This window comes from Rattus norvegicus, chromosome 10 (genome assembly GCF_036323735.1).
Source record: "Rattus norvegicus strain BN/NHsdMcwi chromosome 10, GRCr8, whole genome shotgun sequence".
Lineage (NCBI taxonomy): Eukaryota > Metazoa > Chordata > Mammalia > Rodentia > Muridae > Rattus > Rattus norvegicus.
The window spans coordinates 95,772,646-95,798,721 of NC_086028.1; the positions used below are offsets into that span (position 1 = coordinate 95,772,646).

The window sequence follows — 26,076 nt, forward strand, 5'->3', positions numbered from 1 at the left end:
AACTACGAGCAACTCTGCCGGCTTCGGAACAGGGCTCCCATTGTGAAGTGGCTGTGTGGGCCTGGAACTTGCTATGCAGACTGGACTGGCCTCACATCCATAACCATCTTCTGGCTGTCTCTGTCCCCGAGCTGCTATGGTATAGACAGGCACCACCAAACCCACCCCAATTTTCTTGTTTTCTTAACAACATACACATATTTCTCTTTATTTCCCTTAAGTATTTAAAATAACAAATGAAAGTTGTGTACTCTTTGTAAAAAGACAGAAACAAAAATCATACATATTAGTGTACAGTATTCCAGGTACGAAGACAAGCTTAAGCAGAAAAACTGCAAACTCTGGCCAGCTGAGACTATTACATAGAGAAATAATCAAAACAGGCAGAGAAAAACCTATTCCCAAAACAAAAGCTCTATTCAACCAAGAAAGTGAGAATAAAATACCTGAAAATTTGTCCATGTCTTTGAAGGGCAAGCTATAGACAATCTGCTGGTCATTCTGCTGCAGCAGAGCGGCCGCAGGGATGTGCTGTCTAACCAGCGACGAGAGCGACTCTGTGGCACAGTACCTGTCTATATACATGCTAGAAAAGTCAAAGCCAGGACCGTGATTAGTCACCAAACAATGGGTACGCTCTCAGTGCTCTAAACTTATCACTAAGCATGCCTAAGGCATGCTACAGCAAGCCTCGGACACAGTACAGTAGGCTAAGCGAAGACAAACAGAGTAAGGGAACAGAAGAACAAGCGTTAGTTACCTCAGACGGTAGCCGATTCCCCATTTACTTTTCAGGAAAATTGAAGAACCAACACATTTCAGCATTCCTTGTGATATGACAGCTTTCCTGTCTACAGAGTGAATTCACATTTCAATTTCTAAGTTAACAATAGCGTGCATCTAAGTTCTCTATCATTAATCATTGTGATAACCTTACAAGGAAGACAGCAGAATATCATCACTTATTCTATCCGATGAGAACATGGAGAGAAGACAAATCCACATTGCTTAAACATGTTTCACACAGCTACTAACACAGCGAAGCCAAGAACTGTCGTCAGGCAGCCTGACTCCAGAGTACACACTCCAAATAGCTCAGACCCTTCCTGTAATCCAAGAGTTCTCATGATTCCTTTATAACCAGATGGACCGAAGAAAGGAGACATAATGACAAAATAAAGATGTTAGCTCACTAAATTCTTTCTGATATAGATACGACTGAAGACATAAGTGACATCCATTTAATCCTATACGATCAGCTAGAAAAAGAAGTTACAGTGATTCAAACTCTTGTCCTGGGGGTGTGTGTGTGTGTGTGTGTGTGTGTGTGTGTGTGTGTGTTAACGTACACATACACAAAACTGCACAGAAATGGCTAACAGACCAGTGAGCGCTATCTAGAATGATCTACTTACAAAGCTGGCGCTTGACTAGCAACTGGGAATCTGAATGGGGGAAGGTTCTGGTTAGTGTCAAAACCAAGTTTATGCTGAATGCTTGCTTTCCTTTCCTTCTGGAGTTGTGCTGTGTTTGGAAGAGCACCTCTATGAACCAGTACACACAGGAATTATGGACACTGAGTCTCTAATGAACTAGCAGACAATATTTCATTTGTATTTGCTTACAAGTAAATCATGGGGAAATTAAGGGCCTCTGGAAAGCATGTGCCTGGCTTCCTAGACGTCTGCCTCTCGTGACTTAGCCCTTTGCTAGTTTTGCTTCATAGCCTTTTGCAATAACAAATTAGTATACAGTGAGTATGATGATAAGGGACTCTTGTATGAGTTTTTGAGAAATCACTGAAACAGGATCTGGAAAACACTGAACACAGAAATATAAAAATTTATAATTTTTAATTTTTAAAACATTTTGTTTAGAATATACACCATTAAATAATTCTTTATTTGTTCCCCAGGATTTAGCATGTTCATGTTTGTCTCCCTTATCTTTTAAAAGTAAGGCAAACATCTCACCGGCAAGAATGTCGGCCTCATCCATGAAGTGAGTGCTGAAGACTGTCACTCGGTTAGCCTTCCTGTACTTGAGAAGATTCCAAACAATGTGGCGAGAGCAGGGGTCCATTCCTGCTGTCGGCTCATCTAGCAGGAGGATCTGGGCGAGCCGGGGATAAAAAGGCAAGGAAATCAAAATACTGAAATGTATGTGCACACTGGAAATTTTCTCTATTTCAAGTTAATATTTTCACTCAAAAATCTCTCTTAAAGTTTGTATAAATGTTTAAAATTGTGAATCTTTTCCTTGGTTACTATATAGAAGACACTGGTATAACAATCAGACCAACAAAATGACAAAATACTAAATCTGTTCTAAACATAATTAGACCTGCAAGTGGAGCGACTGACTTGCAGAGACAGACGTTCTCTATCATTGCACGCGATGGGTTCTTGGCTAGGGGAAGAACTTTTCCCCGATACTTTTTGAGGGCACTTTTTATTAAAATAAGAGTCTTACTATACAGCCTAGACGGCCTTGAGTTCATGACCCTCCCGACAGCTTCCTGAGTGCTGCATTAGAGGCACTGCCGCCTCAGCTGGCTTCAAGCTGTTTGTATTTAGAAAGCAGACAGGGTGCCGGCAGGCACTCCAATGAACACACAGCCAGCCCCCACCCTGACCCCATGCTGCAGTAGAAGGGAGGAGCACAGCAAGGCAGTGGTCTGCATGGGCTCTCCCTGCAAGCACACAGAGCTTTTCAGTGTGTGGAAGGTGAGGCTGCTTCTGGGTCTACAACCAGAGAACAGCATAAAAGAGACACAGTGGAGTCCCTGCACCAGACAGCGAATAACTCAACTAACCATTATTTTGTCTCGGTCTAACTTTTTAAATTTCTTATTTCTATGCACATGAGCACTGTGCATGTATATGTGTCCATGCGCTGCATGCATCCCTGGTGGACTCCAGTCCTGCTGGGACTGGACTTAGAAACAGCTTTAAGCTGCTATGCTGGTTCTGGGAATTGAACACAGGTCCCCTTGGAAGAGCAGCCCGTACTCTTAACCACTAAGCCACATCTCTAATCGAATATTATTTAAAGTGATCTCATCACTGAAATTAACACTGAATTTACCTTTGGATTCCCAAGAACTGCAATTCCTAAAGACAGCTTTCTCTTTTGGCCACCACTTAGTTTTTTCGCTTGATTATCTTTGATGGCTTGCATGTCCAAATCCAGTAAAACTTTCTGTACCTGTAAAAGTAAAGTGTGAATAATGTTCAATCAACAATCATACCATTTTCATAGTCATCAAAATTAGTTTTTACATATTTTAAGCTTTGAAGTAATTTTTAAGCATCAAGTAAGCAGTATAATTTTAAAATTATTTTTAATATCAACTTCAAAATGTTAAATGAGAATGTGCTTAATTTTCAAATATTATATATAATTTTGAAAATAGTAAGTAGCTAGGTTCTTAGAGAAAAGTCTGCTTTGATTTTGTGCCTTGCTGGGTGAGTATCAAAGGTTCTGTGTGTGCTGAGGCAGAGAGTGACAGGGGTGAGGGCAGAGGACAGGAAAGGGAGGAGGGAGGGGGAGGAGGGAAGAGGGGAGGGAGGGGGGAGGGAGGGGAAGACGTCCCCTCAGGAGGAACAGAGGATCATTCACATGTGCTAATGTGTGCAAATCCATCTAATCCTTCATATTTTCTCTTTATGCTTAGATTTTCAAGCATATTTACTGTGCAATTACTATAAGGTATATTAATGTACAGGAAATACAGTGACGGCTTATATATGAATAACATACTTCCTGAATTATGTTGTTGGCTGGTATTCCTTTGACTGAAGCCAAAATTGATAAATTTTCTTCTACTGTCAGAACATCAAAGTTCATATCTGACTGTGGACATATGCCAATCATTTTCCTCGCTTCAAACATTTCATCTATTTCAGAGACTCTGTGTCCATATATAGAAGCAAACCCTAAAAGCAAAACATTTACGTTTACATTAAAGACATAGAGTGTTAAAAACCCATGTTCTGAAGTACCTAACAACTGACTCACTGGGTCACTGTGCATACGCAAAGCCAGAGCTGATAGGAATTTGGAAGACACAGTCTCATTCTGAGAGCACTGTTGATAGCATCAGTTCTATCCCCACCTCATTTCCCTCCCCTATCACGGCGTACGACAGAGTGGAAAGAGAGACAGCGAACTATAAGCTCAGCACAGAACACACACAACTGCAGTGACTGTTCGAGATTCAGCCCAACTCCTTCCACATCCAACTATGAGACAGTGGGAGAGCTCTATAATCACACACAATGGCCGCGTGGTCCTGCCGTCTTGATCATCATAATGCCTTCGATTCCAGGCCTCTTATCTCAGCTGAATCAAAAGGCAACTTGACTATCAGGCTGCTTTCCTTAAGGACTACTAAGTCTATGTGACAACGAATGGAGAACTCTGAGTCATGTGTCTAAGCTGTAAGATGCTATGACCAGAGTCCCAGAACAGCTCGAGTAAAAAGAACTAATCAAACTAATTTGGAAAACGAAGTCTCGTTTACAAAGTTGAAATGCAGACTCGACACAGTCTGGCCCCTTTATGACAAAGTGTATTTCACTGACACTACTCAGTAGTTGTGGACACATGGGGCTCCCACACAGAGTTCACACCTAGAACATAAACCCGGGCCAAGACTATTCCTTTGAGGTACTGCCATTTAAGTCTGATTTTAGAACACAGTGTTAGTAGTTACCATTCTTTCCTTTGGCTGCATATGGAGATATTTGTGGTTTTTCCAATGGCAATTTAATTTCCAATTAGTTGCTGATTTATTCTTCCAAGTAAATAAGAAATAAAGATATGTACACGTATAAATATGTGGTAGAAGTGGGTATGTAAAATAAGTTTTTTAAATGTAAATAAAGTTTAAAATTATAGTTTTTTGTTTTAATAAATATCATGAAACCAGTTTTTTATTTTTTAAAATTAAGTGTATATAGTATGCAAAAACTTCCTCAAATAGAAAAGGCTATTCCAAATTACTGACCTAAATGACTGCTACACATAGAGGACAACAATTGCTACATACTGTGATTCCTAATAACACTAAAGAAATAGGGAGATCTTTTTTCTCAAGTGAGGAAACTCTTACCATCAGAAGGTGGGCACAGTCCACACAGAATATTCATTAGTGTGCTTTTTCCTGTTCCACTGTGGCCCAGCAGAGCAGTAATCTGGCCTTCATAGATGTCAAACGACAAATCTATTTCATGGAAAAAATAAAGCTCAAATTTTTATGTTAACTGTTCAGCTCTATAAAAGAATTCATAATTCCACACGTCTTAAGGAGACAAACTTCAATGCATAAAGTTAGCAACACAGTGTAAGCAGATTAAGTGGTCTGGACTTGTCAGTGATGTCAATAGCAGGAAATGTAAAAACTGTTACTGATTTGCTCTGATAGTAAGAATTACGGTATATTCAAAATGTTTGAAGAAACTGTGTACTGACTTCTAAAGAGTTGTCAAGGAAATTAATACAAAAACTTACCTCACCAAGGTGTCTGAAGAGAAGCTACATGAAGTAGAACAAAAAGAACCAAGCAAGGAATTGACACCAAACGCTAAGAGGTTAAGAGGACAGAAAGGCTCCACGTGTGACACTTTTAATTTCATTTTGTGTGTACAGATGTTTGCCTGCATCTGTGTCAGACCTCCTGTAACTATGGTTACAGATGACTGTTCCCCCACGTAGGTACTGGGAATTGAACCCAGGTCCTCTGGAAATAAGACAGTGCTCCCTGGGCAGCAGGCCGGTATGTGTGTCCTCCACAGTTCAGCTTCAGCCCCTGCCTGAATCCCTGCCCTGACTCCTTAGGTAAGGTAGAAGAGTAGGATGAAATAACCCTTTCCTCTCCAAGCTGCTTCTGCACACAGTACTCACCACAGTAACAACTACGACACACGAGCTGCTCTTGTCTCACTGCTGGATTCTGACGCATTTTAAAACATTATACAAAAAGTGCCTTCTTGGACACGGGATTTACACATGTCTCTTCCAAACCTAGGACATTTTTATTTCCTTAGCAGTGTCTTACAAGCAGCAGGAGACTTTGATTTTCAATCAACTACAGTTCATGCTTTTGGAGCCATAGCTATAAAACCTTTGTTTAATCGAGTCTCAAGATATGTGTCGTGTTTTTCATTCTTTGGGTTTTCTTGTCACTTTAAATTCTGTATTCAGTTGTATGACTCATCTCCACTCGTCTTTCTTTACAGCTCAGCATGGATCGCAGGTCATGTTTTATAGTTTTTGTTTTGTTTTAAACTCTAATGGAAATTAATTATTCATAAAAATATAATATTATTTCTGTCTTCTCTATTTCACTGATTTTTCAGTTTCTTTTAAGCCAAAATTACAGTCTTGACTCCTATAGCAGTTATATGAAATCCTGAAACAATGTCATGTTAAATTCCAAATTTGTTGGTTTTTCCACATTTGTTTTGCCAATTCTATGTCATTTGCATTTGTATATAATTTCAGAATCCATCTTTCAAAATGAATGAAAAAATCTAATAGACTTTTGTCTGAGTGCAAATCTTCAAAATATGGATAGAATTTACATGCACACATTTGTTCTTCCAACCCTTAAACATGGTATTTCTAGCTCTTAAACTCTCCAACAATAATCTGTACTTTTTAAGATACGAGTCTTAGAAGTACACAGTATTTTTATGTTTTTATTTAATTGTCAATTCCATGGTGGTGGAATACTGGCACAGAATGATTTTTCTATTATCTTACATGCTATACCTTTCTAAACACACTTTCAGTTTCACTATATGCACTGCACACACTGATCACTTCATCTGCTCCCTCACAACCTAGGAATCTCTTATCCCTTCCCTTGCTTCTTGGCAATAACTTCCAGTTGAGCAGCTCATGCTGGAGATCATAGATAACCTTGAGTGTTAAGTAAAACAACAGAAGAACCATTTATCATGGATGGCACTGTAGCCAGAAATGATGAGACTCACTCGGGAATTGGGTATAATTTAAGTGAAGAATTTGTTTACGCTCATCAAAACACATTATTTATAACCAAAAGACAGGCTTCAGATTGGAATAGGATATTTGAATTCCTTTATCTAACAAAGGCCATGAGCCTAAAATATAAAAAATAAAAAACGTAAATAGGTACTTTTTAAGAAAAAGAATATTCAAATGCCCAATGAAGAGATGATAAGGAGCCTTATTTAATGGGCCGATGTAAAATAAAACCATACTAGCATACCACTGGACCCTCCCGGGACACAGTCACATGAACTAACAGTGTCAGCGTGTTTTACAGATCCTGGAAGATACTGACCCGTTGCTAAATGTACCGCATCTCCAGACAGACCTCACACACACACAAATCTTACGAGGTAAATAAGACATATATACATATATACAATAAAATATAATATTAACCAATCTAGAATATAATATAAGCTGGTTCAAACTGCTAGGTATTTTCATGTCAACAGATACTACTTTCTGGCTTTGTAACTTCCATGTGGTAGATTTTATTATCAACATTAGTCACATACAGTATCTATAATGGGAGACAGACAGAACATCTTAACAGGTAGATTTAACTTCCACAACGACAATGCAGACGGGTTCTCCACCTGTACTGCGATGCTATGGACTAAATCCCGGGCCAGCTACTTACTTCTCAAAGCCTCCACGGTCTCATTCTTCTTCCTATAGGCTTTCTGAATACCACTTATTCTGAAAAACACAGATTCATATTAAATATATATATATATATAATTTTATAATCACCTGTGTTAACATATATTTCTATCCAAGCTGCCTTGTTTTAAATTTTGAGCTAGCTTCACATCTCTAGCAATACGAGACACTTTACACACTATTAAGACAGGGTTGCATACAAAGTCAGGTAACAGTTATTCACATTTGAGGAGAAAAATTGGATGGGAGGAACTGGAGGGATATATTGAAATTACAAAATATAGAGGAGAAAAGGCTGAAGTACTTAATAGGAAAAATAATAAACTACCTTCCTGCTAAAACAAAGAGCCAAGTAACACTGACGTTGAGGACACGCGTGTCTAAAGACGCTACAGAAATGGGACTCCTGGCTCCCTGTAGGCTGAGCCCACTCGTCTCAGCCTGAGACAACTGAAGGGAGGCACTTGTTTCATCCTTCATTAATCAAATGCTTCTTACATTAGTAAGGGGATACAAACTAGATATCATTTCCTGTAAGCAGTACCAAACTGCCTACAATGTGGATTTTCTCATCCCAAATCCTCTATGGTGGTATAACATAGATTTAAATATCACAATTCCCACCAACAGTTCTACCTATACTTAAAGCTTAAACATACCTTATAGCTTCTTTTCCTATAAATTCTGAAGAAACGGGCTCAACAATTTCATTGAGACTAATATTCCCATTGATGTTGCCCTCTGATAGCTCCTTATAGTTCCTTTTGTTTTTTGACCAATATGATGGCTTTAGGAAGTACAAAGATGACCTCCTCAAGCCAAATTCCCCTAAAAATGAACATAAAAACTGAGTTATATTAAATTGTTTTTAACCATTCTAATCATAGTAAATAACCTTACTTTCATTTTAAATTTAAAAGTCCTAATACATGGGTACAATAGCACACACCTTCAATCCAAGCACTTAGGAAGCAGAGGCAGGCAGAACTCAAGGCCAGCAGAAGCTACATAGCAAGTTCCAGACCAGCAAACCATATCTCAAAGAAAATAAGTAAAAATTAAATAAATAAAGTCCTATTAACTAGTAGTTATCATATTAGACGGGCCTGGAATATAGAAAATATAACAACAAAAAAGAGGCCAACGTCAGGCAGTGGTGGTGCCCGCACCTGGGAAAAGGAGCCGGGTGGATCTTTGAGCTGGTGGCCAACCTGGTCTGTACAAGTTTCAAGGCAGCTAGGGATACACAGAGAAACCCCATCTCAAAAAAACAAACAAAAACAAAGAGGCCATGGGAGGGGTTGGATGGGGGTTGGGAAAGACCTGGAGGGAGGAAAGGGAAAGGAGACATGACGTAATTGGTTTTTAATCTTTAAAAATAAAGCTAAATTTTAAAAAGATGAAGGAAAGTGTCTGGAGTTATGAGGCTGCTTTGGATCTTAGAGAGTAGAACAAAACAGTTTTAAAAGATTATTATAATGAAGGACTGAGTTGTGAAGTGCAGCTAGGCTTTCAAAGCAAACATCTCTCTTGTTACACAATCTCTTCATATTCACTAGGGGCTAGTGAATACGTAATAGACCACGTACTGTGAATATTTGTATAAATATTACTCAAAAGTAGATTAAACCACAGTATGATGCAGAATACTCTGGCTAGGAGAAAATTCAATTGACGGTATATGAGCAGAATGACTTCAGAGCCTTTACACACCTGGGATGACCTGATCAAGGTACACAGCCAGCAGGGCATAGAACACACTGTCCAGAGCGAGCATGGTAAGGGTGATAATTAGCGGGTAGGGGCCTTCAGTCAAACTAGAAAATAAGGCTCCTTCATTGAAATCTTCTAAATGCATGACCTGAAAGGAAAAAAAAAACAAAAACAACTTTTTCCATTAAAATGATTAGAACAAAGCTAGCATCACTAAGCATAATTCATTAAATCTAGAGTAACATTAACAAAACTATTTAAAAAGTAATTAATAACATGCTCTTATAAGGAAAGCAGACCACAAAAGAAGTTTATCTAAAAGATTCCCTTTATCATGATTTCTGTGCGGGGATTCTTTGTTTTTATTTTTTGAGAAGGATCTCTCTATGCAGACTAGGCTGGCCTTGAACTCAGAGACCTACCTGCCTCTGCCTCCTTACTAAAGGAGCAGTTTAAGGGGATGTGGAGATTAAAGGTGTGCACCACAGGCTCTCCTTTTAATTATCGTTTTTCCCAGTCAGTGCTTCTCAAGCCTGTATGCCACACTCCCCGAGTCATTTAACTCTAATGGATAATAAACGAGGAAATAAAAGTAATGTGCAATGTAATGGCCAGCTTGTGTGTAATACTGAGAGGGTGTTTGTTAACATACGTCCTAAACCATGCCCAGGCCAGCTTGTGTGTAATACTGAGAGGGTGTTTGTTAACATATGTCCTAAACCATGCCCAGGTCACAGCATGTGTGTAATACTGAGAGGGTGTTTGTTAACATACGTCCTAAACCATGCCCAGGCCAGCATATGTGTAATACTGAGAGGGTGTTTGTTAACATACGTCCTAAACCATGCCCAGGTCAGCATGTGTGTAATACTGAGAGGGTGTTTGTTAACATATGTCCTAAACCACGCCCAGGTCAGTATGTGTGTAATACTGAGAGGGTGTTTGTTAACATGTGTCCTAAACCACGCCCAGGTCAGCATGCGTGTAATACTGAGAGGGTGTTTGTTAACATAGTCCTAAACCACGCCCAGCAGGCACATACGCTAATGGGAAATGTTCTGGAGGCTCAGACCCCGCTCAGATGCAAGTTCTTCCTGTGAGGATAAACTCATTTCACCACCCTCGATTTCAGTCCTCTCATCTGTGAACTTAAGGAGATCAATTAGATGACCTTTAAGGACTCTGTCACTCCCAACGAAAACCTATGACCACAGTCTCGCTTTGTGAAGAGAAGAGGGACTCAGTATAGTCTCAAAGTGTGGAACAATAATTCCTAAGTAGTTAAATCTTGTTTAATGTACTTATAAATAATTTATTGTAATGTTACCTTAAGAGCACCTACATAACATCAAATATAAATCAAATATAGTATGAAATCATATTTATTTATACAATTACTGACTTAGGGGATTTTTTCATTTGATTCTGACTATACATATAAGAAAAAATAAAAATGAAATTTATAAATCTAAATATTCTCAATTGTATAATGTTTTCTTACTTTGTGCATGCAGGTGTTCTTTTGCATGTATGTCTGAGCAGTACATGTATGCCTAGTGCCCATGACAGCAAAGAGGGGCATCAGATCACTAGATCTAGAATTATAGCCACTTGAAAGACACCATGTGGGTGCTGGAAGAGTAGCTTAACAACTAAGACACTTCACCTCCCCTAATGCTACAAGTCATTTAGACAACTGATAGTCTCACAGTTCCTAGCCAAGAAAGCCTACTACGGATACAGAGTTTACCATTTTCATCTCGACAGCTTTGTTCTGTGTCACGTACGATTTTCTGTGCAGCATTCTTGTAAATTTATAAATGTTTGCAGTAGAGCAATGAAGACTACTTGGCACTTAAACAAGTAACTTCAATGGACGCAGATATAAAATGTATTCTGTACTTTCTTTCTGATGGAATTTAACTTTTCTGACATTTCTTTCTCATGAAATGCTGTATTGTTTGTTTACAAACAAAGGGTGATATTCGTGGCAGGATGGGATACTGTATGAACTGTCAGCGGCAAGGGAAAGGACCGAGTGAGCGTCAGAGCGCAGGACCTACCTGTGCAATCCCAATCAGAAAGGCGCACTGACACAAAGGACTGAAGAGCCACACTAGCGACCTGGGGAAACTTTCTACGAGGACTATCAACAGGCCGACAAAGCCAAACACCACGGTGACAAAAAACTCAACGACTCCCACGTGCTTTGATTTTTTAAAAAGAGGCGTCAACATTAAAGCAAAAAACACCTAAAAAGCATAAATGTAAGGTTACTGTACACTTTATATTACTGACACAAATAAATGTAAGGTTACTGTATACTTTGTATTACTGACACAAGGGAAAATTTACTTCTTTATGAAAGAAAAATGCATTCATGGAAAAGTACAGCTATTAAAATGCAGTTTCTAACTTTTATGGGAAGACACTTTGCTTTCAGAACTGACAAATATTAATGACTACATTTATCTGTATGATAGGGAAATACACCCACATTTACACAACAGAGCCCACAAGGAGCCATGTGTTAGCTAGTTCGCTCCGGGGCCCACTTGCCTTTATCCCCTCACCTCCCAATCCCCAACCTCCACACTGAGTATTCAGGCACACACTGCTGCACCCAGGTGCCATGTGGGTGCAAGAAACCTAGACTCGGATCCTGATCTTTGTAGGACAAGCACTCTAACCACTGCGTCATCCCAGGGGTTCCCAGTAGCCTTTGAACAAAAACCTGGCTTTAGACTGAGTGTTAAAAATGATATATTAGGTTATTATACTAGAAATGTGAGTTACTTATAATTTATTATTTTAAAGAATGGAGATAGTAAATTTATTTAACTATACATATGGGCACCTAAACCGATCATAATGACACAAGGGTCAGTCATCATTTTCAATATTCAGTTAATATACCAAATGAGTATCAAGAGTACTGAAGAATTATATTTTAAAAAATGAAAAACGACCTCAAAACCATAAAACTAATTGTCGTACAGAATAGACTAACTTGACAAGGTCAGGGCGTCATGAAAGGAGAAACAAGTGCAGCAGTGTGCAGTCTCCCACAGGACAAAGAGAGACAATAATAGAAGACGTGTGTGTGAATATAACACACCAAAACAAGTTAGCGCTAAACATGAGGTTATAGTGTCATTTTTCTAAGACGCACGGCAATATAATACTGCACCATATACCATTTAGTTATCTGTAACAGTACAAATATCTTCACTGGAAAACTGTCTAAGTTAACCAAAGAAAGAGACCCCAGCTACGTCACCAAGGAACTCTGACATTTCGAGGTGAGACACTCACAGATGACAATCCGTACAGGAAGAAGAGCAGAAAAATCACGATGCTGCTACTCTGAGGGAATAACGAGGACGCTGTTGCAATGACGGCCATAAGAAGGGACATAAGGAAGATCAAACTCGTGTACAGAAGAACCCAGGACAGCCTACGAGGAAAGCGTGCACACACTGTCACATGAACAAGCTTCGGTAGTGACAGCAGAACACTCTACACTGTGTGTGAAATTCTTTCAGCCATTTTACTCTTTACGTCAGTTATCTGCATATGTTCATGTGCTGAACACTAATGTGTCAGGAAAGGAAGAATAAAGGGCTAGCCACGCCGCGGTGGATGTGACTGACAGACACAGTGACATCTCTGAGTCAACAGCTTAACAATACAACAGCAGTGCATGCTTAATTAAAGCCCAGGAACACGGGCAGCTCTGATTCCCTTAAACTCTAAGAGTTTACTAAGTCAATACATTTCTTTTCTTTGTGAAATAAATTATACTTACACCCCTGATGGCTTTGGTAATCATAAACCCAAAAGTCCTTACCAATTAATAGCAATAATTACCGTACTTAAACGATGTGAGATGATTAAAAAGACCAACTAAAATCACCATTTTAACTTTAGATCTCCCTTCAGTCAGAGCTCAATGGAATTATCATCAGTATTTAAGTTCACACTTTATTTATTTTCCCATTAGCATTGAAAAATCATTTTAAAGAAAACTGCAAATTTATTTTAAATATTTGAGTTGATATATATTAAGCACCTCGAGCTAAATTCATCTAGCAATTTCAATACAAAAGTAATGTTCCAATGCATCTTGAAGACCATTTCTAGAACATTTTAGAAAAAAGGTGGGGAATGGGGATTTAGCTCAGTGGTAGAGCGCTTGCCTAGCAAGCGCAAGGCCCTGGGTTTGGTCCCCAGCTCCGAAAAAAGGAAAAGAAAAAAAAAAAGAAAGAAAAGAAAAAAGGTGGCTGTGGTGAAGGATACTTTAATCCCAGCATTCAGGAGGCAGAGGAAGGCAGGTTCCTGTGAGTGTAAGGCCAGTCTGATTCACTCAGGAAGCTCGGAGACAGTCAGAGTTACTTGTAGAGTACCTCTCTCAAAACAAAAACAAAAGCAAACAAACAAACAAAAAACCAAAAAACAAAAAACAAAACAAAACAAAAAAACAGTGGGGGTCTGAAGACATGGCTCAGTGGTTAAGAACACTTGTTGCTCTTGCAGAGGACCTGGGTTTGATTCTTAGCACCAACATGGTGGCTAAGAACTATCTATAACTCCAGTTCCAGGGAATCCAAACCCTCCTCTGACTTCTGCAGAAACTATATACACACAGTGCACAGACATGCAGGCAGGCAAAACACCCATATACATGAAATAAAAATTTAAGGGGCTGGGGATTTAGCTCAGTGGTAGAGCGCTTACCTAGGAAGCGCAAGGCCCTGGGTTCGATCCCCAGCTCCGAAAAAAAGAACCAAAAAAAAAAAAAATTTAAAAAGCAAAGAAAATGTTAAGACATAGTAATACCACTACATAAAGTTTTATATATATATATATATTACAATAGACCAAATAAAATTTGTAAAATGTGGGCTGGAGAGATGGTTCAGCACTGACTCTTCTTCCAGAGGACCTGAGTTCAATTCCCAGCAACCACATGGTGGCTCACGACCATCTGTAATGGGATCTGATGCCCTCTTCTGGTGTGTCTGAAGACAGACACAGTGTACTCATTACATAAAATAAATAAATCTTTTTAAAAAATTGTAAAATGCATTTTTATATTTATAAAACTGTTTTATAAATGCAATGATAAATTGTAAACAACATAGTTTCTATTAAAAGTACTAACCTTCCTCTGAAATGGGCTAAAAAGAAACCAATCTTTGTTTGAAACAGCATGTGGCAATCTAGCCTGGGTTGGCCTCAGACTCAAGCCTCCCTCCTGACTCCTGAGTGCTGGCATTACAGGCAAGCGCTGCCAGCTTACAGACCAACTGTCTTATTACACAGAAGAAAGAGGAGGGGAAGTGCTTAGTTATTTATACATATCCATGCCTCTATAAAGTTAGCACTGTATAAAAATGCTCATATTTAACCCTCACTTGTGGGAACTTTTTCCTCCACTGTGTCTCTCTAATTACCTTTATATTCCTCATCTGAATTACTGAAGTTCTCAAGGGAGGAAAAGAATCTGGAAACTACATGTATAGACTGTAATCTTTCTAGCTAAGCTTTCAGTGTTAAGTCTGCTCTGACATCAGGGAAGGGCATTAGTAGTCAAGTTCTAGTTCCTAGAGCTTTCCTATCTTCCAAGCAACGACACAATGGCATACAGACTGTGAAATAAAAGTAAATGTCTTGTCACAAGCAGCTACTGACTAGTCTCAAACTCTAAGGAAAGGGAAGCAGGAGGAGGAACCAGGATCAGCACTACGTCAAACTGGGTAAATGAAAGTGTACCGCTGAGGGTCAGGATATGTACTATAACTGCTAATTGCACTACATAGTAAACTGTTAAACATACCAAAAAGCAGTGTCGTGAAGTCCCATTATCTTTAAAAACTCCTTTAACCTCTTTTCCTTTTCTGCTACAATGTGAATTGCCAGAAAGTACCCGAAGGGCGAGAAGGCTATGACGAGGTAGATGAGGATGACCCCTCGTGGGAAGGTGTCAATCTCCACGACCGCAGCTTCCCCCATGATGACAGCTTTGGTTGACTCCAGCTCCCTCCACAGAGAAACATTGGTCTTCAACTATAATTAAAAGGGGCAAATACATTAAACTAATTTAGTTCTGACGATAGCTCCTAATAAAATTGGTTGTTAAACAGTTAAAAAAAAAAAGTAACCTCGGGGTTGGGGATTTAGCTCAGTGGTAGAGCACTTGCCTAGGAAGCACAAGGCCCTGGGTTCGGTCCCCAGCTCCGAAAAAAAGAACCAAAAAAAAAAAAGTAACCTCAATGCAAATAAAATATTAGAAAAGCCACACTGCTGAAATAAGAGTGAGTAATCATAATATCATGATATAAAGGAGAATTCTGCTTTTAATTCATTCTGGATATTAAAAGCTTGAAGACTGTGAATGAATAAATTTTGGTTAATTCACCCAATAAAATAAAATCATACAATTTTATTACTACGTTAAGCATATTAAAGGGATAATAAGAACATGTTTCAATTATGAAACTGGAACCAGTGCTCTGAAATCTTTCATCCTGGTGGATGAACAATGCGTACCCTACTCTCACTCATGCCAAAATGACGTCCTCTATTTCAACTTCAACTGGGGCTGGAGGGATGGCTCAGCAGTCAAGAGCTGCTCTTCCAGAGGACCTGGGTTCAATTCCCAGCAACCACATGGCAGATCGCAATGGAATCTGTACTCCATTCCAGGCGATCTGACACCTTCACACAGATATACATTCAAGGAAAACACCAATAGATATATAATAAAAATAAAATATTTTAAGAAAAGAAAAGCTATGTTTCTTCGGAGCTGAGGGTCAAAGGGATGATTAATAGTCACCATTCCTATGACTATATTTTAAAAGCTGTCTTAAAAAACATGTTTTCTGGGGCTAGAGAGATGGCTCAGCAATTAAGGGTACTGACTGCTCTTCCGGAGGACCCTGGTTCAAGTCCCAGCACCCACATGGCAACTCACAACTGTCTGTAACTCCAAGGTCTGACCCTCTCACATAGAAGAAAAACACCTGTGCACATTTTTAAAAAGGCAAATAGATTTTTTAAAAAAGAGCATGTTTCCTTATTACTTTCAAGTTGATACATGTAGAAAGAACACAGTTACAGATTTGTGTAATAAAATGTTTACCAATTAATAATTCTAATATTTAAATGAATGCCTAAACTACAAATCGGTACCATCCACAGTAGTCTAGGCTTATAATTGCTAATGTCTAACTGAAACACAGTTAAGTTTTGTAGTATCATCTAATGTTTCAGACTTTAACTTAAAGCACAATACAATTGAATTAGCACAAAACTACAAATCCCTAATACCTTTATAGCATGCAAGCTTCAAGAATTCATAAAACAATCCTACATACGTAGTTCATTTGTTTTTTACAAGAGTCTTGTTGCAAAGAAAGGCATTACTGTCCCGGTCGCTGTGCTCCTAGCAGTGTACCAACAGGAAAGCCAGTTTCAGTCCCCCTTCTCCTGCTGCTCACACATACTCTGGAGGTGGAGTTTGCTAGAGAAGACTGTTTATATTCGTTTCTTTTTGTTGTTGTTTGGTTGGTTTTTTGTCTGTTTGTTTTCAAGACAAAGCTTATCTTTGTGCAGCCCTGGCTGTCCTAAAACTCACTCTGTAGACCAGGCCAGCTTTGAACTCACAGAGATCCACCAACCTCTCCCTCCTAAATGCTGGGACTAAAGGCACACCCAGCCATATGCAATATTGTAAGCTAAAATATTCTATAGTCAATTTCAACTTGAAACACCTTTTAGGACCGCCCCCCCAGATCCAAGGGGAGATAGAGAAGTGTGCTACGTGATTCTCACAGTTCTAATCCTAAGGCACAAAACTTAAGGCTGATTTTTCTAAAGAGTTAAATGTTGAAGCAGGTCATATCTTTAGAATGTAATTGAAGAATTTATAAACCATCTTAGAGGCGAAACTGCACTAAAGCACAGATTTAGGAGTCTGAAGGACATAACTGGTCCTCTGCCGTGATTCAGTCCTAAAGTTACTTGGTATTACTTTATTCCAGGTTCTGTCTCGGAGGGTGGTTAGACAGTAATGAATTATATTAGAACATAACTTTAAAAACATTGTTTAATAAGTAAGAGATAAATGCCTATGAAATAGAAAATAAAACATAGCACTACAATTAAGATAATAAAAGTAGCTACCTTCTTTAACTTATATGTATTCAAGGGGAAAGGTCTAAAAGCTCAGAGCCTTCATAATATAATATTTATGATATTATAATATCATAATATAAGAATATTTCAGAAAATTACATATAATCAATAAATATATTAATATTTAGTATGTTAATCATATTCATAAACCCAAAAAAGATTCAAAAATTCATTTTATCTTTTTTCTCAAATGATTATAAGTTACATATTATTTATATTTTTAATTAACCAAATTGAACTTTAAGGAATTCAGGAATAATTGTTAAAATGTGGTTGGCTTTCTTCCTGTTACATTTACCTGTATAATGGCAGCATCTATTGAGGCCTGTAAAGCTGTAAACCCTGAAGACCAGTACTGAGCAGCATCACATGACTTTGAACAGCCTGCTGTGGGGAGAAAATAGGAGACATCAGAGTCTGCAATACTAAGTGCTTTCGTGCATGGCAGGCTACCAAAGTAGCCTAATCAGTCATTCTCTACAGAACCAAAGTAAACTTGGTACCATTCTTCAAAGACGCGATCTGTTAAGATTTCTATTGATCTGAATGCCCAGACTAAATTACACAAGTTAAGCACTGGCACAGTGGGCCAGTGCCTGCCACACAAGCCTGACAACCCAAGCTGTACCCATGAAGCCACGGAAAGCCAGATGTGGTGGTTATGTGTGACCCAAGCATCCCTGTGCTGAGACGGATGATAGACAGGGAGACAGAGGGAGAGGAGAACTGCCCAGAGAGTCATGGGCCAGCTAGCCTGGAGCAGGAGGCAATAGAAACAACAGAAGAAATCCTGCCTCAACAAAATAGAAGAAAACTTCTGAAAGCTTCCTCTGACTTCTACCACAGATGCAGCAGAATTTACACACAGTCATGAGCATAAGTATATACATACATATATAACCACATAACTAACACACACACACACACACACACACACACACACACACACACACACCACTTAAAATATACCCCACTTGAAACAAAAATTATATGTGATAGGATACTGGGTGGTTGTCAGGAGCCACCTAGGAAAGGCTAAAGGCATACAAGTGGCATCTGGAGAGGACATCACATCGCATGGTCTGTGATGGAAAATCTAGTTTCCAGGGCCTTCAGAAATCTCATCTCAGAATTGATGCTTGCGGGTGCTATGTCTTTCCTGTCATTATTAAATTAATATAATTCCTGGGCAATAGCCCACCCTATTGGGCATTTTTTTCTGCAAACCAAAGAAGATGTACTCTCTTGTAGCAATGCTATGCAGACAAATTGGTGATTTCAGAATTCCTAATAATGGTTCTAAAGAATTCCTAAATTTATACAAGTATATTTTGTGCCTTCTATAGAAAGGGCTCTATAAACCTTCACATGTCATAGGATAATTGCACTAAGGTAGAAAACAGGCTTGACATAGATTTATGATCAGAGAAAACATTCTTTTTAGGCTAGCTATAAAACCATTATCTAATAACTAAGGTCATAAACTGGGAATGGCAATTTATTGTAGGTGCAAAGACAAAAGATAAAATATTGACTGGATTTATCTATACAAAGCTTCAATACTAAGGAGACACAAGGCAGATGATTTGCCTCTTGACCAAAACCGTGCTAACTTAAGTAAGACATAATAATTATTGTTTTAAACTCTTAATGAACCTGTAGAGCTAGTGACAAATAATGAATGTTTAATTAGATAACTAGTCTTAATGGAAACACACATAAACATCTCTGTCATAACTTCTTATTCAACGTATGATTTGAATTTATGTTTGAACGTGTGAATGTTTGAAAAAAGATGTTTAGAATACTATGTGATCACGTGTCCTGAAAAAGTACAAGAACCAGGAACAATGACAATAAAAGCAAAGAGCGGAGAGAGCAGAGAACACAGAGAACACAGAGAGCACAGAGTGCAGACACAGCAGGCAGGCTGCTTCTTACCATGAGACAGGGTTTTTCTTAACAGCAGGTTTCTTCTTACTGACAAGAACAGGGCTTTTTCATACTCAATAAAAAGGTAGATAAATTACTTTCTCTGAGCAATAAAGGTTGGAGCTTATTTTTCATCCAGAATAAGTTCTTTCTGCACTGGCGCCTGCTCAATGAAACCTGCTCCTAGAGGCTTTTGCTTTGCTCTATCCACCGAATACTTGTGGAGTGGATGGGACAGGTGGTTGGGCCCAACAAAGACATGTAAATAGTGTGTATGTATAAGTGTGTGTGTTTCTGGGCATAGTGCCTGGGTAAAAGTTTTTCTTTCTGAGAGCATGACTTTCTTTTCCTAGTTCACTAAAAGTTAATTGCCCCAAGCCTCCCTCTTGCCTGGCCAGCAGAAGAAGAGGAGGCAAGAGAGACAGGAGCCTTAGGAATCAGTCTACAATGTTCCTGGCTGCTATGCACCATATGCTAATTGCCAGAGGATTGTAAAGTAAGTTTATAAAGTAAGAGTTAAGTTTTCCAGCACTTATTCAGGTGCAGAGAATTATAAAGTAAATGAAAGACAAAGAATTAAATCTCCCCAGTGCTTAATGAAGCACAGAAGAGGAAGAAGGAGTGAGTTAAGTTTTCTACAAGGCTGGAGATCATCAGTCTTTTGGCCCGTGTCCCATGCTGTGTCCTACGTCAGCCCCTAAGGCAGGCAGGCCCCTGGCAGACAGTAAATGAATAAAGATGAAAAGTCATTATAATCATAATTATTTATAAGTCATCTTTCTAGGGCTGGAGAGATGGCTCAGTGGTGAGGCTGTCACTATGGAAATCACTGTGGCTACTCTTCAGGAAGAGAGAAATTGATCTACTTCAACCTCCAACTATCCAACTCTTGGGCATATACCCCAAGGATACTTCATCCTACCGCTGAGACACTTGCCCAACCATGCCAAGGCTCTTTGTTCTCTTCGTAATAACCAAAATTGGAAACAACCTAGATGCCTTTCAACAGAAGACTAGATAAAGAAAATGTGGTACATCTACACAATGGCGTACTTCCTAGTCAGCCATTGGGGGGGAAAGACATCATAAAATGTGCAGGAAAATGGATGCAACTAGAAAAAAAAATCACCCTGAATGAGGGACTGCAGATCCAGTTTTATGGAATGGATTTACTTATACGTGGATATTAGCAGTGAAGTCAATGACAACCAAGCCACAATCCATAGAACCATGTGATGTAGGTATAAATAAGGGACTAGAGGTAATGAATAGATCTCAGAGAAAAGGGAAATATATGACTATATTGATGAGGGGGGAGTAGCAGATCAAGTAGGGATGGGAAGGGGAGAAGGGGATGAAGAAAGGAGTATGGGGAGAGACAGATAAGGTTAAGGGACATTTGAGGGGTAGTATGGAAACCTAATAAAGTAAAAATATACACATATGAAGGCCATCTCTTGTCACCAAATGAAGCATCCAATACCAGGTTCGGGTTACATCTAATTAAGTTTTAGCCAAAAGGGCCCCACAGGAATCTCCAAACAGCTAAGGCTATTGGCTACAAAAACCACGGGTTGCTTTCCATACACTGACAGACAGCCAAGCTCCACTGCTAAAGAAAACTCCTCCACTGAGCACGGAGAGGTCAAGCCGGTGCCTCCAGGCACCGTTTACCCCTATGTTCCACATCTTTTATACAACAGCTCTCTACGTGCTACCAAAAAGAAAATGGGAGCGCCAAGCCAGCCACAAACCTTTAACTACAATGGTCAACTACCTATAAGATATGCTAGGACAACGATGGCACACAGTCTGTGGTAGCAGCCAAGCAAAAGCTGATCTGACATATAGCCCACTTGACAGAACCCATAACCAACACTGCTTGAGTAAGCAAGAACCAGGGACTAGGGAGCCCAGGGACCTAGGGCAAAACCAAATAGTACAGATGTGAAAACAGACAGACAAAATGCAGTGGTAAAGTAATCACTAACGGAATCCTGCTACACTCGTGGATCTCTGCTTACTCAGCCATCATCAGAAAAGCTTCTCCTGCAGTGGACGGAAATGAACACAGAGGCCCACAGCCAGCCATGACACAGAGAATCAGAGGCCTCAGAACACTCAGTCCTAAATAAAATGTCGCCAGCAAATCCATCCCCTCAGGGCTCAGGGAGCCTGAGGAAGAGGAGACAGTGGGGGATGGCCAGATGGCCTGGGAAAGAACGAAAATCTGTGGGGGGGTGGAATGGGAGTGTTGGGGGTGCTGGCAGGGCATCTCCAGGATGAGACAGAGACTTGAGATAAGGGAGGTGGCCAAGAATCAATAGCTGTGACTCACAGCAGTAGGGAGGTCCCCTCCCGTAGCCAGGCAAGAAGCCCAGTGGAGTGTCAGAGACACCAATCCACCCACAGAACTTTCCACCCAAAATTTACCCTGTCTATAAGACATGCAGGGACGGGGGTGTAGCAGAGACCAAGGGAATGACCAATGAATAACTGCCCCACTTGAGACCCATCCCATGGGCAAGCATCAGTCCCTGACACTATTTTTTTTTTTTTTGTTTCTTTTTTTCGGAGCTGGGGACCGAACCCAGGGCCTTGCGCTTCCTAGGTAAGCGCTCTACCACTGAGCTAAATCCCCAGCCCCAGTCCCTGACACTATTAATGATACTGCTATGCTTACCGACAGGAGTCTAGCATGGCTGTCCTCTGGGAGGCTCCACCCAGCAGCTGACTCAGACAAATGCAGACGCCCACAGCCAAACAATGGATGGAGCTTGGGGACTCTTGTGGAAGGACAGAAGGAAAGATTGCAGCCCCCAAGGGAATAAGAAGTCCACAGGAAGACCAACAGCATCAACTATCCTGCACCCTTGGGGCTCTCAGAGACTGCACTATCAACCAAAGAACATACACGGGCTGGACCCAGGCCTTCCTGCTCATAGGTAGCAGATGTGCAGCTTGGTCCTCATGTGGGTCCTAAACAACTGGAGCTGGGCAGGCGGGGGGAAGGGGAAGTGGGAGGGGTGTAACCCAAAAGCTGTTGCCTGTATGTAGGATATGTTCTTCTAGCTGACTGCCTGTATGGCCTCCGGGAGTGGATGCTCAGCCTGGCAGAGACTTGATGTGCCAGGGGATGGGGGACAGCAAAGGGGACCACTCAGAGGAGAAGGGGAGGGAGTGGGGGTAAAAACTGTAGGAGGGAGTGATGGGGAGGGAGGCAGTGAGCTGGATATAAAGTGAAGAAGTTAAAAAACAAAAAAGTAAAAAGAATGTAAGAGTGGAGGTGAATGGAGGCCACCAAGAAAATATGGCTTCCCAGTCAGTATAAGCAAAGCTCATATGAACTCACAGAGACTAAAGCAGCAGGTACAGAGCCTGTGCCTCTGCACGAGGGCCTCTGAGCTTACACTATGGCTCCAGTTTGGTGTTCATGGGATTCCTGAGCTTATGAGTGAGTGGGTCTCTTGTGCCCTTTATTGGCTCTTTTCCCTCTGATGGTCTGTCTTGTCTGACTTCAAGGTGGTAGTTTTGCTTTACCTGATATTTTATTTTGTTATATTTCCTCTAAAGAGGAATGAATGTATATAAAGCTACCCACGAGGATAATGGAACTGTCGTTTATATCTGCTGGGAGAGGGGAAATCAGTTTTCTTCAATGGAATGACACTGATATAACAACCTCTACAGAACGGATCTCATGTTCAGGAAGACTTGACCAGCAAATAATGAAGACTCCACAGGGTTTTGTGTGTGTGCACTTTTATTAGATACAGTTTTGGAGGTTTTTGTTTATTTTTGCTTTTTGAGTGGTGTATTTTCTAGGTTTTGAGCATTTTGTTATTGAATTGAGCTTTTGGTTTGTTTTGTGAGAAAGAACTTAGAGTTGAGAGGGTAGAGGAGAAAAAAATCCTGGACAAACTTGGGAGGGGGAAGGATATATTTAACATTATTTAATTTTTACATTTAATATATTTAATTTATAAATATAAAATATAACAACATTTAATATATTTAAGTTTTAAAATTCTTTTAAATAAATAATGCAAAAAATACAGACAGGAAGGAAGGAAGAAAGGAAGGAAGGACAAACAAACACTAGGTTCAATTCCCAGTGAGTGGTTCACAACCACTTGATAATCCTGTCTGTGGGCACGAGGCATGCACTTGATGCTCATACATACAAACAGGCAAAATGAATATTCATAAATAGAAAATAAAAACAAACTGCTTCTATGGTTTAGGATAAACTATTCCACGGTGCCCATCTCAAAGCATCTGACACATAAGCAAATTCAAATTCATAAAAAGAAATAAGAATTTTCCACATAAGACTTTAGAATAAAGGAAAAACTTCCCATACTTAATAAAGTTGACTATAATATTGTACAATAAACAGTTGATATTGTCTTTGCATGGGTTTTAACAACAGTTTTCTATGTTTCAAATGTAAACAAGAAATTTCATTGGTAGTAGACATTGAGATTTTAAACATTTATATCATACAATAGTGAGAGTGGTTACATGCAGGAAAACTGTATTTGGAAAGACATATAATGAAAGATTCAATTTTGTCTTTTAAATATAAATGGCATTTACGTAAGTGTATTAAAATTATATTATGGTTATTTTATAGAACATACACATAATGTACAAAGACATTTGGATATACGTGCATAGACAATTTTTATTTATGGATACAGGGTCTTGCCATGTGCCCCAGATGGCCCGGAACTCACCGTGTAGACCAGGCTGGCCTTGAACACACAGAAAGCTGCCTGTCAGTAAGGTGGATGCCACCACATCCAACCTCACTCCTAAATTTATTTTGCTGCACACGACAGTTTCCCTAAAAATAAGTACAGCTGAAAATGTCAACACTGGACACCATCTTATTTTGAGTATAAAGAAATGCACTTAACCCTGAGTTCAGTGACTAGATAAAGTTATTTACCTCTTGAATCCATATAAACAGAAGACACTGGAACCATATCAGGAAAAAACCGCAGTTCATAGGACATGACGTCTTTGAAAACCACACCCACGAAGTTGCTGGGCTTAGACAAACTGGATGCCAGCAGCTCCTTCTCACTGGCGTATTCTTCAGTAACTAGAACTGTAACATGAAGACGGTGTGATGAACTCACGCTACAGCACAGTGGGTTAGCGGATGCCTCGCCACTGCCTCGTCTCACTAACTTCATAGAGAATGATAAGCACAAAGGGAATAACGACAGACAGCAATAAGCAGCATTACTTTACAGACACTAAAGTGTGACCTGATTACATAAACCATGATTGGATAATATATGATCTGTGTCTATAGTACAGTAAAATATAAAACAATATGGAGGATATTTCATCAAAATATGCTATTTGAAATATCAATACATTGTAACATATTCTAATTCTATATTCTAACGCTGCATAGTTTGATATCATATACCTTTAATTTTTAGGAGGTTTTGGTACTGAAATAAACCTCTGTCCTTGAACATGCTAGGTATACATTTAAAGTCTATAAGATTTCAGACATAAATGAAATTATAAAAATAATATAATTCAATTACCTGCTTCAAAGTAAAATAACTCCTAACAATTAAAGTTTTATTTTTAAATATTTGTTTCTATGGAGAAAATTCTTCTTGGCATGTCCAGCTTTTGACGGGCTTACACTATCTACAAGGTTCATGTTCAAGAATCACTCAACCAAGTTCCCCAAAAAAAAAAAAAAAAAAAAAAGTAAATGTGGGTTGAACCGTCTTCATAGGTGTCCTCTACCTCAACTATCTGTGACCTATGACCCACAGCTGAGCACCCCAAGATGTAGGTCAGCAAGCTCTGCAATAAAACTGAATAAAAACCATTACTCATACCTAATACTGCTTATTCCTCTTCAGAAGGCAAATGCAGAAAGCTGTGAAGCCGTTCTATCACGTAAATTCAGACTCTTTTTAAAAATATGTCCTTGTGCAGTTTTACATGCATTAAGTTGACCTCACTACGAAAGCTCCAGATTTTGTGGTCGGGGGACAGGCCTCTAACTGTTCATTATCCGTGTATGTTCAGATGAGTGATCTCACTCTCCCCTCATACGTGAGCCCAGCCGACCACGCTGGACTGCAGTGATTCCAGCTCCAGAAATCCTAAGGGCTATTCTGGCCTCCCTGCGCCCCTGCACACATGTGAATGTACACTCACACAAACACATACAACACAGGCATAAAGTAAGGTAAATACACTGGGAGACTGCCATACCGTCGGGAAGATGATCGGTAGAAACTCTCTGCATGACGCTGCTTGTAGTATTAGTCACTGGAGTGTACCCCAGGATAAGGTTGGAAAGGATGGATTTGTCCATAGGGCTGAGTTCTATATCAGATACTTCTTCATATTTCTTATTTGGATGCATCATGCTAATTAATATCAGCCAAAATAAGAAAAATAGAGGAAAAAGAATTTCCTACAATAAACACAAATAAACAAAATGATTACAATGTACAGGAATAATGGCAAGAGTAAAGA

At 39.5% G+C, this 26,076-nt stretch overlaps 1 protein-coding gene across 3 annotated transcripts in view; it reads right to left on the reverse strand.

The window, feature by feature from the left end:
* Window positions 1–26,076, reverse strand: part of Abca5 (ATP binding cassette subfamily A member 5) — a 69,024-nt gene that overhangs the window by 33,036 nt on the left and 9,912 nt on the right. For all 3 annotated transcript variants that reach the window (XR_010055131.1, NM_173307.1, XM_063268503.1), the window contains exons 3-17: window positions 25,810–26,014; window positions 24,506–24,667; window positions 17,918–18,006; window positions 15,257–15,486; window positions 12,733–12,874; window positions 11,481–11,669; window positions 9,418–9,565; window positions 8,364–8,532; window positions 7,682–7,740; window positions 5,117–5,227; window positions 3,763–3,938; window positions 3,088–3,207; window positions 1,974–2,112; window positions 761–851; window positions 447–586 (exon numbers count right to left, since the gene is read on the reverse strand). Coding sequence is in view for 2 of the 3 variants with exons in the window: in NM_173307.1 (NP_775429.1) it covers window positions 447–586; window positions 761–851; window positions 1,974–2,112; window positions 3,088–3,207; window positions 3,763–3,938; window positions 5,117–5,227; window positions 7,682–7,740; window positions 8,364–8,532; window positions 9,418–9,565; window positions 11,481–11,669; window positions 12,733–12,874; window positions 15,257–15,486; window positions 17,918–18,006; window positions 24,506–24,667; window positions 25,810–26,014 (2,170 nt within the window). In the remaining variant the exon portion in view is untranslated. The remainder of the gene's footprint in view (window positions 1–446; window positions 587–760; window positions 852–1,973; window positions 2,113–3,087; window positions 3,208–3,762; window positions 3,939–5,116; window positions 5,228–7,681; window positions 7,741–8,363; window positions 8,533–9,417; window positions 9,566–11,480; window positions 11,670–12,732; window positions 12,875–15,256; window positions 15,487–17,917; window positions 18,007–24,505; window positions 24,668–25,809; window positions 26,015–26,076) is intronic.